Source organism: Vigna unguiculata, chromosome 11 (assembly GCF_004118075.2).
Source record: "Vigna unguiculata cultivar IT97K-499-35 chromosome 11, ASM411807v1, whole genome shotgun sequence".
Classification (NCBI taxonomy): domain Eukaryota; kingdom Viridiplantae; phylum Streptophyta; class Magnoliopsida; order Fabales; family Fabaceae; genus Vigna; species Vigna unguiculata.
The window spans coordinates 34,646,213-34,665,942 of record NC_040289.1 but is presented as its reverse complement, the minus strand read 5'-3'; the positions used below and the strand labels follow the sequence as shown (position 1 = coordinate 34,665,942).

The window sequence follows — 19,730 nt, the reverse complement described above, 5'->3', positions numbered from 1 at the left end:
GTGTTGCATCGAACCCTTTTGCAAATTTTATGTGTTAATTACGTCTGCTTTAGAAAAAGAACGGTAACCAACCACGATCTGTCGTATGCTACGTGTATGCTTCTTTCTGTTTCTTTCAATTCCAAGTTCTTCGGACGGCAAATGCTAACCTTTGTATTTGACAATATATCAAATGACAGGCAAAGTACAAGTGGGATATATGTCTGTGAGCTATTGTCAGTTTTTGGGTCCGCACATAAATTATAAGTATTTTTCATTCCTATGGAGAAGATAACGGTAGAAGCCAACAAAATTGAAGCAATTGTACTCCATTAAAATTCATTCCTCTCTGTAATTTATTGAATGTTTATTTACGGATGGCTGCTTAAGCAGTTTAGACACCAAATTGGCATATTTATCTCCCTTCTATCATACGAAATTAAAATATTAAAATGATGCCTAAAGAAAGAATAATATAGGTTTTTTCTTTTGGACTATGATCCTTTGACACATTAAATATTAAAACACATGTTAAACATTTTTCTTTTCTTTCCCAATCATATCAAACCTTTATTTCATCCATTAAAGTATTGTCATGTGTACTTTATCAAAAGTTTGTTTCATAAAACTTTGTCAAAACATAACTTTCCTTTTCTTTTTAGCAAAAATAGTAGGGTAGTTTGGAGTGTCTTAATCCATGTATACAATTTTTTTTTACATAGTTCTCCTATATTTAATATTCTTTTGATATTATATTACAACAATCACAATCTTCTCATGTCATTCTTGTATTGGTTTGGTGATAAAATTTGGAAGGGAAGGTGATAGAGGTTGTATGTTCAATTTCACAATATTCATGTATAACTAGAGTTGACCCGTCCCCGGTCTTGGTCTTAACTACATAGGTTGGGACCAAAAAAGTTAACATGGCCTAAAAGGTCCTAATTAAAAACGTCTAAAGACCAAAAAGTTCATGAAAGTCTTGTGGTTCAAGACTAGCTCATGCGTTTTCTTTTTAAACATGATTTTCTAAATATATTATTAAACTTTCTATTTAGGTTAACCCATCTCATTTGTGGGCTCAGGAAAGTCCCTCTTGGTCGTCAACCCAGATTGGTCTGTCTCGACTGTGGGACAGAGCCTGTCTCATCTGTCGGCATGGGTCAGACCATTTCGACCATCGACTTGGCTTAATCCGTCTCGGCCTTCGAGTTGTCCTGTCTTGGCTATCAAGTAGGCTTGTCTGAGTCTTTAGGTCAATCTGTCGTGTCTCGATCGTCGAGTTAGTTTGACCCATCTTTATCATCGACCTGGCCTGTCTCGATTGTCGGACAAATAAAAATAAAAAAGTTGAGCAACAAATAAGTAAGAAAACCAACAAACTTATTACTTTAAGGTTCTAAGTTAAAGGTGATATCAATCTCTTATGTGAATTAGACTCACATCTCATAAATGTTATGTGTTAGGTCTCTCTTCATATAGAGGTTAGTATGATGGGATTTTAATTGGGAAAAGTCTCCACCTTGAGTATCAAAGTAAGTCTTGAGGTATCCAACCATTAAATAAATATGTTGAATTCTTTTATTTAGATTTTATGTTCTTATATGTGAGTGTACTTCCTTATTACTTATTGATGTTTTATCTTTGTATAGTAAATTTCTTGACCATTCGGTACCTAGAAGAGTATACTTCAGTTTCATTATTTGTGGTCTATATTAGAAATGTCAAAGGAAACTCAATTTCTATAACCATTCTTCATGAAGGAAAAGACATATAGTTGCAAAAACCCACGTATGCATATAATCTGAACGGCCATCCATCAATTTGCGAGAGGAGTATATAAAATGTGGATGTTAATTCAACTCAAATCCTATTCTATCAAGACCCCAAATATGTAAACCCAACACCTCTCTAAATGCAGCAAAAACACACTATACACTTCCAGTGAAATACATATACATAGAACTTTGCTTCATGCAGAATGGATCAAGGAAATCAAGTGGATGTGAATCACTAATAATCGTTGAGTTCATTATGTTGCCTCATTCTGAACCGTGACTTCAACAAGAGCGTGTGTGTAGTCTGTAGTACTGATGAGCTAGGTTGACAACATGTAGTTCTAAACTAGTAACTTAGCTTTCCACTGCCACCACAGGTTGAACACGATCGACCAGAAGAGCATTTTGTACAATAGCTCCACTTCTTTGGAAGCCTGGTAAGTAATCGACTTCAATGGCTAAACTGAAAAAATAAAAATTTGAGGAAAAGAGATGTAAGAAAATAGTACCCAGATGTGAATCGAGTAGCCATATTCTTGGGTTGCACTCTTGCCTGCTCAGAATTTTCACCAGAACGTTTCCTAAGAACGAATCCTTCACCATTGCATTCAGAACATATACCAGAACCTCCACAGTCTTCACATGCTTTGAATTGAATCTTTGACTTCAAAAGATGAACTTAATTTAGATAAACAGCGTGGAATTCAGCACACAATTTAATCATCGTTTTCTCCTTCTTTCTCAATTCTAGCCCAATTCTGGCATTACCAATGTACCATCAACGAATTATCTATGTTGTAATCATACTTTGACACTCAAAAAAGTTTTTACTCCCACTTGATGTGAATTCCGCTAGTTCAAACTATAGATTACACTAAAACTACAACTTCAACAACCGTTGAAAAGTTGAAGTATAGAGAAACATTACTTAATTGTTTGGACAAGCAAGGTTGTTTTTAGTAGCATGACATATTGCTGAGTTTGTAAGTACAATTAAGTATTTTTCGAATTTGGATTCTCTGCTGATTTTTCTGTACTGTTCTTCTACTGTGTCTTTATAATACACTAATTACCACTCATTTTGATATTTTAAAATATATTAAAAAGATATTTAAAATATCAGTACAGTGCATTTTTAATGCTAAGTAGAGGATCGGAGCAAAAAAATCAATAGAGAATCCGGACTCGTATTTTTCTGATACTATCAATAACGAGGATTTCTGACCTGTGCTGACTCAGAAGTTTTGGATCTCTTTACAATAAGAGTAGCTGCTGCACCAACGAAAGTTACAGCTACTGCCATTGAAGCTGCAGTCTCAGCCAGTGCAGAGGAAACGGTGGATATTCTCCTTCTTTGCAGTTGTAACTTAACATCTGTTAAAGGAATTAAATGACTTTTTATCTTTCAGTAATGAATAGGGAGAATTGAATTAAAAGGGAAAAGAATGAAAGCGGTGAAATTACTTCATTACAACCAATTTTAACCACAAGTAACAGGTTCTTGAAAGGGGTAAATGTAGTAGTTCAGTTGTGTATTGGAACTCAGAATTATGTTCTATCTTCTTCAATGATATATTTAAGGTGTATTCCTAACATGTATTTAGTTCTGTGCATATTCTTGCTCATCTATCTAACAAATACTATAAAATTGAATTCAAACAAAAAAATTAAAGAACCCTCAACCGACATTGATTGTATTAACAGTTGAAACTGAGAAACGGAGAACGTGAACTACACGGCTATACCTAGCAGAAGTAGTTCCTGATCCAATAGGTGAATACTCACTCAATCCACACCAAATTGAACTACTTGTTTTATTAAGTTTGAGATAGCACATAAATAAAGAAATGAGGAAGTACATGAAGGATTGATGAAGAACAATAAATATAGAGAGTAGATGGTTTTGTTTAGGAAAGTAAGAAGAAAGCATCTTACTGTGAGAGTGGGTGTGAGAGAAGCAGGGAAGTGATACTGAGGTAGCCATTCAGATAACTGTTCTGTTCTGTTTTGTTTTGTTCTGTTCTGTCCACCCACTCTTTCTCTGCTGCTTCCTTATCGTCTTCACTCCCACAATTTCCATAATTAAATTTGTTTTAACATTATTATTCTATACATATAGGTTAGGTTTTAACTTTTTTTCTCTCCCTCTCTATATATTTTATATAAATTGGGCTTCTTTATAAATATCTTTTTAAAATAGTCTCCGTATATTTTATTTGTTTTAATCTTTGTAGTACATCCACTCTTTTGTTTTAGGTTTTATAATAATAGTATTTACTTCTTTTTAAAATTGTTTCTTTCGAAATTATTGATATTGACTAAAAATAAATTATCTACCCACTAAATGGATATAAGTAAATATAAATATTATAAGAAATAAAAAATAATAATATTAATAACTATTTCGAAATATGAGTACCAGATTAAAAAATATATATTACAGAAAAAAAACATAGTTTGATGATATTATTTCTTTATACCGTACTCTATATTTCTTTCTCTCTCTCTAATTTCTCGCATAACTTTGTGTTATAATAGAAATAATTTCTTTTAACGGAGAGAAAATGTTGGGCAGTGAGCACACATTACGTCTATAACTCAAAAACAATTTTCCTTTCGTTCTTTTAATAAGAATATGAAAAAAAATGAAGAATGTAATATATATATATATAAAATAAAAACGGGTAGCGTTTTCTGCTCAACTACCTCGCAAAAATTAGCAAAAAGTTACTTTTATGTTCGTAGAAGTTGGGTTTATTAAAAAATTACAGTACTTCACACGGTTTAATGATCTCAAATATCCTCCATCAAAATTGTTACGAGATTTGGGATAATACTAACGGTTTATGAGTAACACTCTATCTAAAAGTCACATTATTATTAAACATCACACAAATATATATATATATATATATATATATATATATATATATATATTCATCTAATATTCTTTAAAATATTATAATTCTTTCTCTTTCATTAAAAAGTTCAAATTATATAAATATATATATATATATATATATATATATATATATATATATATATATATATTATTAAAAAAATTTATATTACATCCAAAATTTTTTGTAAGAAAATATTTTTTCCTTTTATTTATTTTAAGAATCTTAATTGGCAGATAATTTTTTCGTGGGTAATTATTTCTACAAAATTATAAAATTCATGAGTATTTTTTATAAAATTTGTTGTAAAAAGTATTTTATACAAAATATTTTGCAAAACAATTGGCAGTAATTTCCTGCAATTATTTTTCACAACAAGATTTGTAAGTATTTTCTGAAAAAAAAATCAAAACAAAATTAGTAAAAAAAATGAGTTTTTTTAACAGTGATATATATATATATATATATATATATATATATATATATATATATATAAATATCCAAATAAATAAGATTATACAATGTTAAATATATAAAAGAGTTTCTTTATATCTATTCTCAAGGTACGAAATATCTTCTCATATTTAAAAAATAATACAAACAATTTTTTCTTTTACAACAAAGACAAGGTTATAAAAATCTCCATCAATTATCATCGTTTAATATTTTTTTTTTGAATAGTCCAATATTAGTATAGTCACGTTTATGTCCTTTAGAATTATGAATTCAACATATTTATGTAAAAATATCATCTAAACAAATGTATGTGATATATTTAAAATATCAAATGTTTCTTACGTCAAAGAAAGTTTATCTTATATAAGAGTGTTAAAGTGGACAATTAACCCGTTGGACTAGCCTATCAGTCCACCAGAAAAGGGATGGGTTAGGTTAGAATTTTCAACCCACCAACCTGTTTTAACTAGGTCTGTCTAGCCCGACAAACTGACAAACCAAAGACGGATTAATCCGTTCGTGGCTCGCTGACCTTTTTCTAAAATAAAATTTAAAAAAAAAATTAAAAAAACTATATTATATTTTTTGTATAAATATAAATATGCAACACTATTATAATTTAAATCATTGACAGTTATAAATTAAATTCCAATTATTAGTTATAATAGAATAATTTAATATATAAATATAATAATTATTTTAATTTATTCAATTAAAGATATTAATTCATCAATTAAAAACTTATAAAATATTTATATAATTAAATATACTCTAAATATTTATTTATAAATATATATATATATATATAAATAATTAAAATATATTTTTAAAAATTGGAATTCAATCGAGAATCTTTTAGAAATAGAAACCAAACTAACATATATCTAAACAAAGGTGTAAATAAAAGTGTGAATACTATCTCATTGATTAAACATAAATTATATGAATAAAACAATAAAAAGGGTTAAATTATATCAACTGTTAAAAGTTGGGATCTAATCGAGAAAAAAAATAGAAACCAATTTGGATTTATCTAGAATGGAGATAAAAACTTTTTAAATATTAAGATATATGAATGACAAATAACTTTTACAGTGATAAAATATAGACAATTTTCAAACCCTTTAACAGTCGTATATGTCACATGTGTCAGATAACGTATTCAGGTTGAGCGCTGCAATTCATGAACATTTCGAATACTCATAAATAATAACCGTAATTTATAAATTTAAACTTTTCTTAATTTATAGTAACGCAAATAAGAGTATCATAATAATAAGAAAACTTATAATATTTTATTTCAACTCACATGAGATTTATACAGCTCTAACTCACATGAATTTATTTTTATCTTGTACTACTAAAATAATATTGTGTCCTAAAATTTTCAAATATTTAGGAATATTCTTGTTTGATTTGTGTCATACCCGTGTCTAATGTAGTTTCAACTTGTGACGTGCTTCCCGTGAGCAAACTAATTTTGGCGGTGTCTTCGGAGAAATTAATGAATAGTCTAAGCATTATGATTTCGTAGTCCAATGTTTACATTAATTAATCGATCTTCTCAATTTACAGAAAGATAAATAAAACTAGACTACATATTGCTTAGAAATTGATTTAAAAAAAAAAACACCATAAACATGCCTTGCTTTTAAGAGTCGAAATCAAGATTTAAATAAACATGAAACTAAATATTAATAATATGGTATTGTAAAGTTAAATTAAATTAGATTTATAGTTTAATTTTTAACATAAGTTATTTTAATAAAGTTTATTGTTTGATAAATATATTATATTACAGTTTGTTGGTGAATGTGAACCATAAATGTTACAGTTTGCATATTTTATGACCTTTTACTGTGGGTGGTTCAGCTATGCGTGAGGTTTTCAAACACTTCCAATAGATTCTCTTGCTTCTATCCGAGATTAGTTTTGTGTAATTATTAGTGTCAGTGAAAAATGGTTGATGAACATCTTCTGAGAGCCACTTTACATATCTGGGGAAAGTGTGTGAAAAGGTAAGAGCTTCATGTGTGAAGGAAATAAAGTGGGTCCAATTCTGTGATATGAAGCTACATGTTGGGTGTGAGTAGCTGTGGCCAGTGTCAGTAGTTAAACTGCACTATGAAGCCCATGTCCATTAAATTTCAGACCCAACTTAACCAATTGTTCCCAGATTGCATAAACTTTGAAAAAAGATGAGGGGAAACAAAAGATTTCGGGGGTGGGGTTCATGTTCTTTTGCTTCTCTTTAAACATCACAAGATTTACATGTCCCCTTGTACTTGTTGAATCATTTCAATTAATAGGGCAATGGAAATTCACATAAAAAGACTAAAAGTTGCAATTTTTTTTTTCAATCTATGCAAAATTAAGATTTTTACTTTACCATGATGTGTCTAACCTTGTCTACAATAACTTAAGCCTTTGAGGTGAAGTATTAAAATTATGGGTGGGGTAAATGTGTGTTATTAAGAGGGTTTTTTGGAATGTGTGGATGGGGGGAAATCTTGCATTTTTTTCTATATAAGATTGATGAGGGTGATTAGGTGGCCAACCAATATAATGGGAAGTAAAGAGTATAGTGAATAGTTACATAGAGATGATGATATTGAAAGTTGTTAATTAATCCACTTCAATTCTTACACTGACTCATCAACACACTCATAATTGTGCTACAATCTTCTTTAAATGGTTCCCCAATTGGTTGGCAAAATCTCAATTATTTTTCACCAGGTGACTTCCTGCATCACTTTTTTCTTCACTTTAATAAAGAGAAAACAGTGTTATAACATTTCATTGTGAGACATATGCTAACTAATCGTGAACAAAAAGAAGATATATTACTTGGATTTAGGGGCAAAAAAACAGCACAAAAAATTGAGTGAGTGCAATAAACATGAACTCACGAGCATCCTCACAGAAGAAAAAAAAAAGAACACCAACCTCTCCAACTCACCTCCACCACACCTCCAAAGTTATTTGTGTACCACCAATGAGCTGTGCATACCTGCATTCTGTAGCTATTCACGAGCCTATTTAAGACAACCTCTGCACAAAAATCTACCATAAAACCCCTTCTTTCTTTCACATACTCAAACCAAACAACACAAGTTCAAAACAAAAATCTAAATGTCTCCCATTACACATATCTCTCTTCTCGCCCTGTTCTTCCTCCTCTCTCTGAACTCCCTTCACATCACCATCGCTGCAAGGGTCATTCCTCAAAGTGCTCCCAGCACAGTTACGAGGCCTCTCTTTTTATCCGAAGCTGAAACTTATCTGAAGCCACATCTTGGTCACAAACACAGTGTCTTCAGAGAGGGACAGGTGAAGAATTGTTTGCCAAAAGGGTATAGGCATAACTCAGCTCCAAGCAGATTCGTCAACTATAACACTCTTGGTTCTAGTGGCTGTTCTGGAATGCGTTTGGAGAAGCCACGAGGATGATGATGATGATGAGGAATGGAGAAGAGTTTGGTTTCAAGTGTTTGTAAATGGTGGGAAGATGAGAAGATTGTGTCGCTTTGCTTTGCATTTTGTGATTGATACTCGTTGCAATTTTGAGGGATGTGCATAGGCAAGGTGAAAATGTTAGTATTCTTTTCTTGTTGTGTATAGGTCAGTGTTTAAGACATTGACAGAACATGAGAAACAGAGAAGATGTTTTTGTTTTTACCAAGCCATCAGCATATTTGCCATGCATGTAATAACGCCAAAGGAACATTATATACCTTGTACCACCCCAATAGGGTGATGTCATATTATACTATGTAATGTTTTGCATGTTGTCGTGAAGTACATTATGTTCAGTGTGATTGGCGCATTGGCTTATAATTTTCAGTTTCTGTACTGATTTTTTTTTTTTTTTGTGTTCGTTTAGTTAATTGAACCTTCAAACCTATCTAAGGAGTTTATGAAGCTGCATTTTAGTTTACTTTTCACTGGTAATTTGGCATATAAAATGTTACATTTTAGTAAAAAGATTGGATAGAAGTTATTATAATTGAATGAGTTAATAAACAAAATTCTCAGTTTCAATTTTTTTTATTAAAAGGTTGTTTGTTTGGAAAAAGAAATAGAGAACAGTCTTATTTTTTAAAGCACCTGTCCAATTGGAAGAAAAAAGAATTATAAAAATAGGCACATATTCTATTTTTATAAGGGCAAAATATGATTTTTATTCATGGATATGTAATTTAGTTTTAGTTTCCCTTAAAAAACTGTTTTTATAGGTCTTTTTAATTTTGAAATACACTACTTTTATTCCCCTTAGCATATTATGTAAACCCCCTTTTTCCTTTATAAAACATTATTGAAATCACTTTGAGATTTAAAAAATAATACATTTTGAAACTAAAAGGAGTAAAAATGACTAAATATTATTAAAAATTAAAACTAAATTTACCTGTTTTAAAAAATAAATAAATAAAACATTTTTTTCTTTCTAAGTATTATATTGAGCATACTAAGTCAAGGGTGCGCAAACTATAATGTCATTATTAGCTTATGTACATTTGATGTAAAAACAAAGCAAAGCAATATGCAATCTTTTCTTTAAGCCAGTAATAGTCAAGCATAAACAATGATAACATAGAAGACCAGATTAGTACCAATTGCAAACGATATCCTAATTATTTGTTAAACTCTTTTTTCTGAGTTTCAATATTTTGACACTCATTTTATCGCATACAATAATAATTTTTCACTTTTAATTATGCCATTTTCCTCAGACTGAGTGTAATATTTTATTATTAAAGTGATTGTTTGCAAAAATATGGCTGTCAAAAGATATTTTGGCAATTGATTCTCACAACAATCATGTGAATTCCTCCAAGTATAATTGATGACATCCAAGGTACCGAAACTCACAAAAAACTTGGGAGTAACGCAGTAATCTCCAAAATTAGGTTGATAACGTTATACTGATAAACCAGCTGAATTGAAATTAGGCAAGCAAGCTACGAAAGATATGCAAAATTATTTTTCAACACAATCAGAAATTCGTCCATCATATATGATATGAGTTTTACAAAAGCTGATACTGATGTTGGTTACTTTTTTAGTATACGAAAATTAAAAGCTGAAAAAAAAAAAAAAACCTTAAAACGCGTCTTTGGAGCAAACTATTCAAAAAACGTAAAACCTAACTATACAGATCATCTTCAGCCACAGCAGCAGAAGTTGCAAAGGGGTCAGATCCACCTGTTGAACCACCAGTCTCTGGAAACCTAAAATCACTTCCAAAGCCACGGGATTGCTGTAAGGTCTGAGCAAATGCCTGGTATTTACGTATATCAGCATCACTAACACTCCTACGCGCAAACTTCATCGACTCTTCAAAATGAGCAGCCTTGATCTCTGCAACATCTTCTTCATTGTCTTCATCCATGGCCTCAGGGTTTTCTTTTCTCTTCATCTCAAGCTCTATGTCCTGAAAGAAACCGAAAAGATAGGTATATACCCAGATCAAACATAATGATCAGAAACTCACTGAGCAGGTATAGGAAAAGAATCAGAATTTTTTATCACCAACCAACTATGCAAAATAATACCTTTTCTATGTTTTCTCTAATAGCATACTTGCATGCCCGCTGGCATATCTCTGTTATATCAGCACCACTAAAGCCTTGAGTATACTTAGCTAGTGCTCCCAAATCAACCTCTTTTGAGACAGGTGACTTCCTCATGCATGCCTTGAAGATTTGATAACGGGATTCTTCATCAGGGAGAGGAATATAGATCAGTTGATCTAGACGGCCAGGCCGTAGAAGTGCTGGGTCAATGATGTCGGGTCTGTTGGTTGCCCCAATTATGAACACAGTCTTTTTAGCAGACATGCCATCCATTTCAGTGAGAAGTTGATTCAGAACTCTGTCAGCAGCTCCACCAGCATCCCCAACACTACTTCCTCTCTACAACAATGACACGGTGAAGAAAATGAGTACACAAACAACTGCAAAGGTATTAAAAAACTTCCAAAATGTAACTTTGGTGAGTAAGATCAATGGAGTATTTTAAAACATGTTATAAGCAATAATAAGCAATAATAAAAACAGACACAATAAATCAAAGGGCATACTAATATGACAAACTAGTAATAATACATGACAAAAATAGAGACCTGGGTAGCAATAGAATCAAGCTCGTCAAAGAAGAGGACACATGGAGCTGATTGTCTGGCCTTGTCAAAAATTTCTCGAACATTGGCCTCACTTTCACCAAACCACATAGTGAGCAATTCTGGGCCTTTCACACTGATGAAGTTAGCTTGACATTCATTAGCAATTGCTTTGGCCAACAAAGTTTTCCCACATCCGGGAGGACCATAGAACAGAACTCCTTTTGATGGTGACATACCAAATTTCTCAAATTTTTCAGGGTGCTCCACAGGATATTGAACAGTCTACACCAAAAAGGTAAGATTCTTTCAGATTATATTGATATTAAAGTAAGTCACAATGTTTAACTAAGATAGTTGTGATTTATGACCTCTTGCAGCTCACGCTTGACATTCTCAAGACCTCCAATATCTTCCCAGCTGACATTAGGCACCTCGACAACCTTTCAGAAAAATAAAATAACTAGTTAGGGGAAAGAACATTAAAAGACAAACTCTCACCAGCTAATTGTGTTTTAAATTTAGAGAAACAAAAAAAAAATTACTAACAGTTTCACGTAAAGCAGATGGATTGCTAGTTCCTAAAGCAGTGAGGAAATGTTCATTTGAAACTGCCATAGAATTCAGTATTTCAGCATCAATATTCTCATCTTCCAAATCAATGACATCCATCTTCTCCCGGATGCATTGCAGAGCAGCTTCAGTGCAAAGGGCAGCAAGGTCGGCACCAACATATCCATGAGTATCTTTTGAAATTCTCTCCAAATCAACCTACAGTGAGGGAACCGGTGCAGTTCAATAAAAGAAAAATAAAAAAATGTGCTTAACAATAACTACAACTAGAAACAAACCTTCACATCGCGCTTACTATAACCTGCTTGGACATTATTTACATAGAGTAATTTACATTAAGTGTAAATTGAATCCATAAAAGTTAACAGTATACACGCCAAGGCCGATCCTGACCTTTTGTGGGTCCTTTTGACAATTATAAATAAAGGGTACCTATGTATGCAAATCTTAATCTTAACATGTAAACATGAAACTTCTTTTTAAAAAAACAAACTAACCTCTTTTTTAATTATTTTAAAATAATAAACAAGGGCCTCATATATATACAAAATTTAATTTTAACATAAAAAAGTAAAAGAATTAAAAAAAAATGTATTTTTTGAAATAAAAAATCAAAATTTCTTTGGAGTCAGTGCCAAGGCACCTCTATCCTCTAGACTATCATAGCAACCAGTCCTGCACTAAGTTAGGCACGCATGAAAAAAAAAAATACAAACTCATTAGCATAAATGAAAGTTAAGCAATGCTGAGCTTACATCATCTGAAAGCTTCATGTTTTTGGTATGTATGCGAAGGACTTCAAGTCTCCCAACTTCATCAGGAACACCAATATCAATTTCCCTGTCAAATCTACCAAACCTTCTCAATGCAGGGTCAATGCTATTTGGCCTATTTGTAGCTCCAATAACAATAACATGTGCACGGGATTTCAATCCATCCATAAGTGTCAAAAGTTGAGAAACAATCCTCCTTTCAACTTCACCATTTGTTTTCTCCCGCTTGGGTGCAATAGAATCAATCTCATCAATAAATATGATGGAGGGGGCATTCTTTTCAGCTTCTTCAAATGCTTTCCTAAGGTTGCTTTCACTCTCTCCAGCAAGTTTAGACATAATCTCTGGTCCATTGATACAAAAGAAGAACGCTCCTGTCTCATTAGCCACAGCTCTTGCTATCAGGGTCTTACCAGATCCTGGGGGTCCATACAGCAGAATTCCTTTGGGTGGTTTCACACCAATTGATTTAAAAAGTTGTGGGTGCCTAAGAGGAAGCTCTACCAACTCACGAATCTGTGCCATTTGCTTCCTGACGCCACCCACATCATCATACCCAACATCATCAAGCCTTTCTTCATCCTCTCTTTTCACAGGTTCCCCCTCACAGAATATTTCAGTGTCTGGAGCAACCACACAATACTCCCCAGGATCAGTTTCAATTACCTTAAACTCTACACTTCTCATCCCTCCTCGAACCAAAAATAGATCTCCCGTTCTGATAGGACGATAAGCCTCCAAGAAATATGCTGCAAATTATAAACAAAAATGCAGTTAAAGCCTCTTACACAACTGCAGAATATGTAATGGAAAGGTCATCAAATGAAATCCCGGCAACATTAATAATCCCACACCAACTGTTCCAATTAAAAAGGCGAAAAACCATGAACATGGAAAAAAAATTAACGCCGTTATTAGTACATTGGCTTGGCCTTACTTGAATTTATCTTCCAAGCACTTTTACAAGTATTTGGAGCAACATGTGAAAACTAATTAATAATATATTCACAATCTGTTTTCACCTGATTTCGGTAAATATGTCACAACAACATGAAATCAATTTAACCATATTTCCTTCTCAATTTTTCATGCAACTTCAAATAAATATTCTATGATAAACACTAGTTCAATTAAAGCTTAAGTATACTGTCTACCCAAACTCATCTTTTCACGAACCAACAAAGCAGAGACAAGTGACAGCACAAAACAAAAAACAGCAACAAAGTATTACATTATAATGATCATCAATCACTGCCTCAAAAGTGGTAGAAGAGAAGAAGGTTTGACTCACGTTTCAAATATGCATCAAAGAGATTGCCAGTGACACCTTCAATGGTATCATCAATGGGAAGAATGTGGACTCGCTTCCCATACGGAACATCAGAGCACGAATGCACAGACACAACATCCCCAAGAAGAACCCTCAAATTCGACCTCACAACTTTGTTCATCCTTAACTTCGGCTCCTCACATTTCTCGTCTGCAAGAACAATGCAAACCGTGTTCCTACGTTTCTTCCCCTGCACCACATACCCAATAACAATATTTAACAAAAAAAAAAACTTTACAAAATAAATAAACAGTTAAGTGAAACTCAGAGTCCGAGGATTGAGCGAACCTTGATGAGGATAGTATCACCGTTAAAAAATTGATTTTTCTCCATGGTTTGAGGGTGCATGGAAACCACTGAGTTATCATCGGTAACCGCTTCGTCGATGACCAATCGGTTAGAAGATTTTTTCCGCTCGAGAATCGCTGTGGAGAAGTCTTTCTTCACAGATTTCCTGAATTTTGATTCCAAAAAACAAAACCAAAAAAAAAAAAACTCAAATTTCATTGCATGGGTATTTCAACATTTGGGAAAAAACAGAAGAAAATCAGCGAGGAGGAGAGGAGGAGTTGACTCACGAGTCGGACGATTCAGCATGGTGAGACATTGGTGGAAAGGAAGATGAAAGCAAAGGCTGTGACAGAAAAAATGCAGAGAAGAAGAGAGTAGTGGGTGAGTGACTTTGAGGGGTTTGTCTCCTCTTGTAACTTTATATAAGGAATTAGGAACCAATCACTTATCTTTTTTTATTAGTTATTATTCCTACGTGTGTATAAAATATAATATATAATACATAATATCAGATGTAACTGTAAATTTAGTTGGATTTTTCCTTAATATAATTAGTAAAGTGTTTAAATACAAACCGTAACGGATATAAATAACAGAAAATCAATTCAAAACATTAATAGTAGATTGAAAATAAATTATTTTAATTCTTTAGATTTTTTTTAAATCTTAACAGAGTAAACAATGTTCATATAGATCTAATATAATATTTCCATTGAATTACATCTTTGAATTAAAAAGATATAAATATAAGGGCATGTATGTTTATTTCTTTTATAATAAAATTATTATTAATATAACTATAAAAATAAATATGAATAACTTTTTAATTTTATGATAGAAATTTTTATTTATTGTAAGGCCCGTTAATATTATTCATTATTCTTTTTGCCCTAAACTAAAGGGGTTGTTTTTGTAAGTGGGCCTAAGGGGCTGGTCCAGTAGATAAAATCATTTCTAGTTGTCCTAAGTCACATCTTCATTCCATTTCAGAGAACTTGAGCTGCAGCCGTCAATCCCCCTCCGCTAGGGTTTTTGTTCCACTGTCACGTTAAGCTAAAGGAACTTATACTCCATGTAAGTGTCTCTTCCAACAGTGTTAGTTTCCTTTTTGCTATCTTGTTTTGTGTTTTCGATTAAAAAAGCCTCCGTTAACACAGTTTCCCTGGTTTTGTTCCGCTGTCCCGCCAGTTCTGCGAACCCATCTTTGAGTTGTTGCGCTTCGAGGTCCCGTGTCGAAGCTCGGTTAACCCTTTTCCAGGTACGGGAAGTTAGGGTTTCTAGTTTCGAGTCGTTTTGAACTGTGTATGAGTTGGTTGTTGATTGTATGGTTTGATCTTTCGTTTTGATGCGTGAGAGTTATCTTGCATGATTTGTTTGGTTGGAAAACATGGCTGCTACAGCTGAAACAGTGGTGGGACCTGTTGATCTCGCTCAGGCGAGCCAGCCTCGCCTAGCCGAGACAAACAGGGGCTCGCCCAGGCGATCCGCTCCTTATTTTAAGCGAGCGAGCATCTCGCCTAAGCGAGATCTCGCGTTGCTTCCCGATGCCCTTTTCGAGCCCTCGCCTAGGCGAAGGGGACTAGCCTGAGCGTGAATGTCTCGCCTGAGCGAGACCCTTCAGCCTGAGCGAGGGATTGGGCGAGACTGTATTGTGTTTGGTTGTGTGTTTACTCTCTTGTGATTGGAATTGTATGGGTATGACTGCCATGATGAGGTACATGTACATATGTATGGATATATGCCTAATGGATTGCTATATATGCGTTACATGATTCATAAATGATGAATGATAGGTGTTGTGGGAACTTGGCATGTGAGATGAATGAGTGTTTTGGAACTAAAGGAACATGGTATTGATATGAGATAAGGCCCTAGACTCATGGGGTGGTGATGATCAGGTGTATGGATTCAAAATGTGATGCGTATGAGGAATTAATCTCAGGGATTGGTATGGAATTGTAAATATGATTTAATGTTCTCTTATTGTTGATTTATGAATGTTGGTCCGTGTCAGCGTGTAATTCCTTGGGGTCTCTAGGTGGGACCTCCGGGGTTGCGCTTTAGTGGTCGGGACGTAATCCATGGCCCCTGGTAGTGGGTGTCCATGGTGGTGCCCCATGTATAACTAGGTAAGGATTCAGATTCAAGGTAAGGTTGCATCCTGACACTCTAAGGGGTCAGTTAGTCTCACCTAGAGCGGACTGACTCCTGTGGTGAGAGTAGCAGGAGGCCCGAAATTCATTAAGGGCTAACCTTGTGGTGAGGGAAAATTGATCCATCGTAACACTTGTAACACACAGCTCGGGGGTGAGCAGAGGTATCCACCACAAGTGCGGGCATCTGCTGAATCCGACCAAGTTATACGTATCCGGATGAGTCGAGTCGTAGTGTATTGATTGAAAAGTCATAACATGCTTGGTTGTTGTATGGATATTGGATGGTGAAAGTATATTTAACTGTATGATGAAAATATTGTTGGCTCTAGCTTACCCTGTTTGTTGTATGGTTATCTTGTATGTGGTTCTTCTTTATTGCGATGATCATCAATTTGATTGATGGGAGCAGATGGGCGAGGTTCTCGTGGTCAGCAAGAAAATGGTGATTCCGCTGCTTGGCCTTTTGGGCTGGATTTATCTTATTCATGATTTCTTTAGGGCTATGGCCCATGTATCGTTTTATGCATTACTACTCTATCCTCTTTGATAGACTTGTATCTGGTTTTCCGTTGGCATCGTGTGTGTCTAGGTTGTAGGAATTGTGATAAGGACCCCCGGACTACTCCCTATTACTATTTTGTGTGACGTGTCTTTTAATTCCGCATAAGCATAATAATTAAATGAAACGTTACATTTATTTTGTAGATAATTTTTTTATTAGAAATGCATACTTTAATTTAAGATAATGGTTAAATTTAAAAAAAAATGTCAAATAATCACTTTTAAAAAAATAATTATATTTATAATTATCTATAATTATATATCTATAACTATCTCTTTAAGTTATACACATTTGCTATTGATTGTATTCTTACTAATATAAATTATTTTATTTTTTAAATTTGTATCTACTTTTTTATAATTACTTTTTAAGAAATATATCTTTTATAAATTTAATGACATTTTTATTTAAAACAATGCTAATTATAAAAAAAATGTCAAATAGTCTATAATTATTAATAAAGAAAATTGTTTTTGGTAACTCAGTTACAGGTTGTTGGTATACAATTTGACTACCAATTTTGCCCTTATCAATATAAACTATTTTTTAATCATTTTACTCTTTATATTTTGTATCTATTTTTGTTATAATTATTTTCTGAAAATATATGTGTTTAAATTTATTAACTTTGTTTTACTAATAATTTATAATTATATATATATATATATATATATATATATATATAATTGTTTTTGATAAATGTTCTGTAACCCCTTTTAAGTACACATCTCACTATCTTATCCTTTAAAGTTTTTATCCATTTTTTTTATAATTATCTTTTAAAATATATTTTTCTTAAATTTAATAACATTTCTATTTTAGTAATAATTAGAAAAATTAATTATTACTTAACGAAAAAGATAAAAATGGTAAAAATTGACGGGGCACGTAGTTTCCACAATTAAAAGATAAAGTTAATTAAAGAATAAAATTAGAAAGAAAATGTGTACACGAGAATGAAGAATCTACTTTGTACTATAATGTAACAAAAACATAGATTTTATTGTGTCCCTGTAGTCACATTGTTTAAATATCTATATTCTTATAATATATTCTAGTGCATGTCATACTAAAATGTGTGTTCAAAGGTCTAATATATTTGATCAAGTTCTGAAATTAATATACTATATGTCACTGAGACAATGATAATTCTAGTATTAGTAGAATAACCTTTTGTTTTATACATGTTACAACTTAAATGGTCAACTAAATAGAATATGTGTATATATAAATTTTAGTACTTGTTTAAAATTTCAAGTCGATATATCTATTAAAATGTATTTCATCTCCGGTGTCATTTATAAAAAAAAAATATTTTTTGTTAATATATATACATATATATATATATATATGGTTCTTAATTCTTAAAATTAAACATTGTAATTTATTTATGAGACATTATATATATATATATATATATATATATTGGTATAAATATTAAAAAATAGAAATACTTTCAGTGATATAAAAAATACTATTGTTATGAGTTTTAATTGGCAATGAATTTTGGTGTGTTCTGTCAATAGAAAGAAATAAATAAAAATATGAAAATTTTCTCTGATATAATGGAAGAAAATAAAAAATTTAGAAAGTAAATATTATTTGTTTGTTTTTGAAAAAGTAAGTTACTTCTTTTATCGGTTATAATTGTGAAACTCCAATCGATATAATAAATTTGTAAATAATGAATCTATAATTGAAAAACACAATATATATATATATATATATATATATATATATATATATATATATATATATATATATATATATATATATATATAAACATGACATGCATTATTTTATAAATGAATTAATTTGATTATTTTATTGTTTATTGACCTAACCAACTAGAATGAGATAATGTTTTCAAGTGTCATTACTTTACAAAACACCATGGAGAATAAGTTAAATTAAAACTTATTTATTCATTTAGTGAAAAATCTTCAACATTTTATTCTTATTTCGAAAAACAAAATAATGATATTTCTTTCAAATGAAAAGTATGAGGAAAGTAAGTGTTTTCAAATGAAAAAATATAAAGTAAAGTATTAAAATACCCTAATTTTAATTTTGGTGGTGTTACTAACATGTGAAGTACTTACTATCTTGCTTCATTACATATATATCATCTTAGATCATGGACCATTATATATATATATATATATATATATATATATATATATATATATATATATATATATATATATATATATATATATATATATATATATATATGAAAGAAAAAGGTCATATATGTTATTTTGTAGTTGTATGTTACCTGCATCATTTATTGATTGAGCCAAATGTCAAATATGTCATTTTCAATCATGTAGTTATATTTGACATTTGGTTAGTGTTGACTGTTTTTTGTGAATTATTCTAAGTCTTTTATTTTCAGCATTTTATTTTCAGTTTTATCTTTGTTATTTTGATGTTGATTTGTTATCCATTTTTTTTCCCTATTAAAAACAAAACAATTAAGTTTTATGTATAACGGATATAAAGAAAAGAGCAAAAAAAAAAATATAATCATCAAGTAAATATGTGGCAAATCAAATCTATTTTAAAGCATTATTATAAAATATCCTAATACAGTTTAGAAAACCTTATCTGACGGTACAAGAATTGACCAATGTTAAAACTAAAATATTTTAATTTTAATTAAAAAAATAAACTATTTGTGTGAAAAAGTTAGATTGAAAATAAACCATAATGAATCTAAACAAGATAATGCCCTAAAAATAGTAGAATAACATTTATTTATGTATTTAATATTTTTTATGGAAGGTTTGAGTATTATAAAATACAGTA

The 19,730-nt window shown here is 31.6% G+C and overlaps 2 protein-coding genes across 4 annotated transcripts; both read right to left on the bottom strand.

Moving 5' to 3' along the window:
- Positions 1 to 1,701: 1,701 nt before the first annotated feature.
- Positions 1,702 to 3,826, bottom strand: LOC114169081. 3 transcript variants are annotated; one of them, XM_028054100.1, is made up of 4 exons: positions 3,693 to 3,826; positions 2,983 to 3,131; positions 2,267 to 2,421; positions 1,702 to 2,191 (listed from the first exon to the last, which is right to left on the bottom strand). In XM_028054100.1, exons 1-4 carry the CDS (start codon positions 3,739 to 3,741, stop codon positions 2,104 to 2,106), a joined length of 441 nt encoding a protein of 146 aa, XP_027909901.1. In that variant the 5' UTR covers positions 3,742 to 3,826; the 3' UTR covers positions 1,702 to 2,103. The 3 variants fall into 3 exon arrangements, with proteins under 3 accessions (XP_027909901.1, XP_027909902.1, XP_027909903.1); XM_028054101.1 differs by having other exon boundaries at positions 1,757 to 2,191; positions 2,267 to 2,415; XM_028054102.1 differs by having other exon boundaries at positions 1,818 to 2,181.
- A 6,276-nt stretch (positions 3,827 to 10,102) lies between these two features.
- LOC114168726 (cell division cycle protein 48 homolog) lies at positions 10,103 to 14,592 on the bottom strand. Its single transcript, XM_028053636.1, has 9 exons — positions 14,489 to 14,592; positions 14,199 to 14,364; positions 13,872 to 14,100; positions 12,563 to 13,329; positions 11,784 to 12,005; positions 11,606 to 11,677; positions 11,238 to 11,519; positions 10,669 to 11,028; positions 10,103 to 10,547 (listed from the first exon to the last, which is right to left on the bottom strand). The coding sequence occupies exons 1-9, from the start codon at positions 14,515 to 14,517 to the stop codon at positions 10,260 to 10,262; spliced, it is 2,415 nt and encodes an 804-aa protein (XP_027909437.1). The 5' UTR covers positions 14,518 to 14,592; the 3' UTR covers positions 10,103 to 10,259.
- Positions 14,593 to 19,730: the final 5,138 nt, after the last annotated feature.

What these genes read in the sequence shown, in the direction of transcription:
- LOC114169081 (XM_028054100.1), bottom strand. Translation starts at nt 3,741, where the DNA reads ATGGCTACCTCAGTATCACTTCCCTGCTTCTCTCACACCCACTCTCAC. An exon ending in CTCTCACACCCACTCTCACA is followed by an intron (nt 3,132 to 3,692) that starts GTAAGATGCTTT and finishes TTCCTTTAACAG; the next exon opens with ATGTTAAGTTACAACTGCAA. An exon ending in AAACTTCTGAGTCAGCACAG is followed by an intron (nt 2,422 to 2,982) that starts GTCAGAAATCCT and finishes CATCTTTTGAAG; the next exon opens with TCAAAGATTCAATTCAAAGC.
- LOC114168726 (XM_028053636.1), bottom strand. Translation starts at nt 14,517, where the DNA reads ATGTCTCACCATGCTGAATCGTCCGACTC. An exon ending in CATGCTGAATCGTCCGACTC is followed by an intron (nt 14,365 to 14,488) that starts GTGAGTCAACTC and finishes ATCAAAATTCAG; the next exon opens with GAAATCTGTGAAGAAAGACT. An exon ending in ACATGAAGCTTTCAGATGAT is followed by an intron (nt 12,006 to 12,562) that starts GTAAGCTCAGCA and finishes CCCTCACTGTAG; the next exon opens with GTTGATTTGGAGAGAATTTC.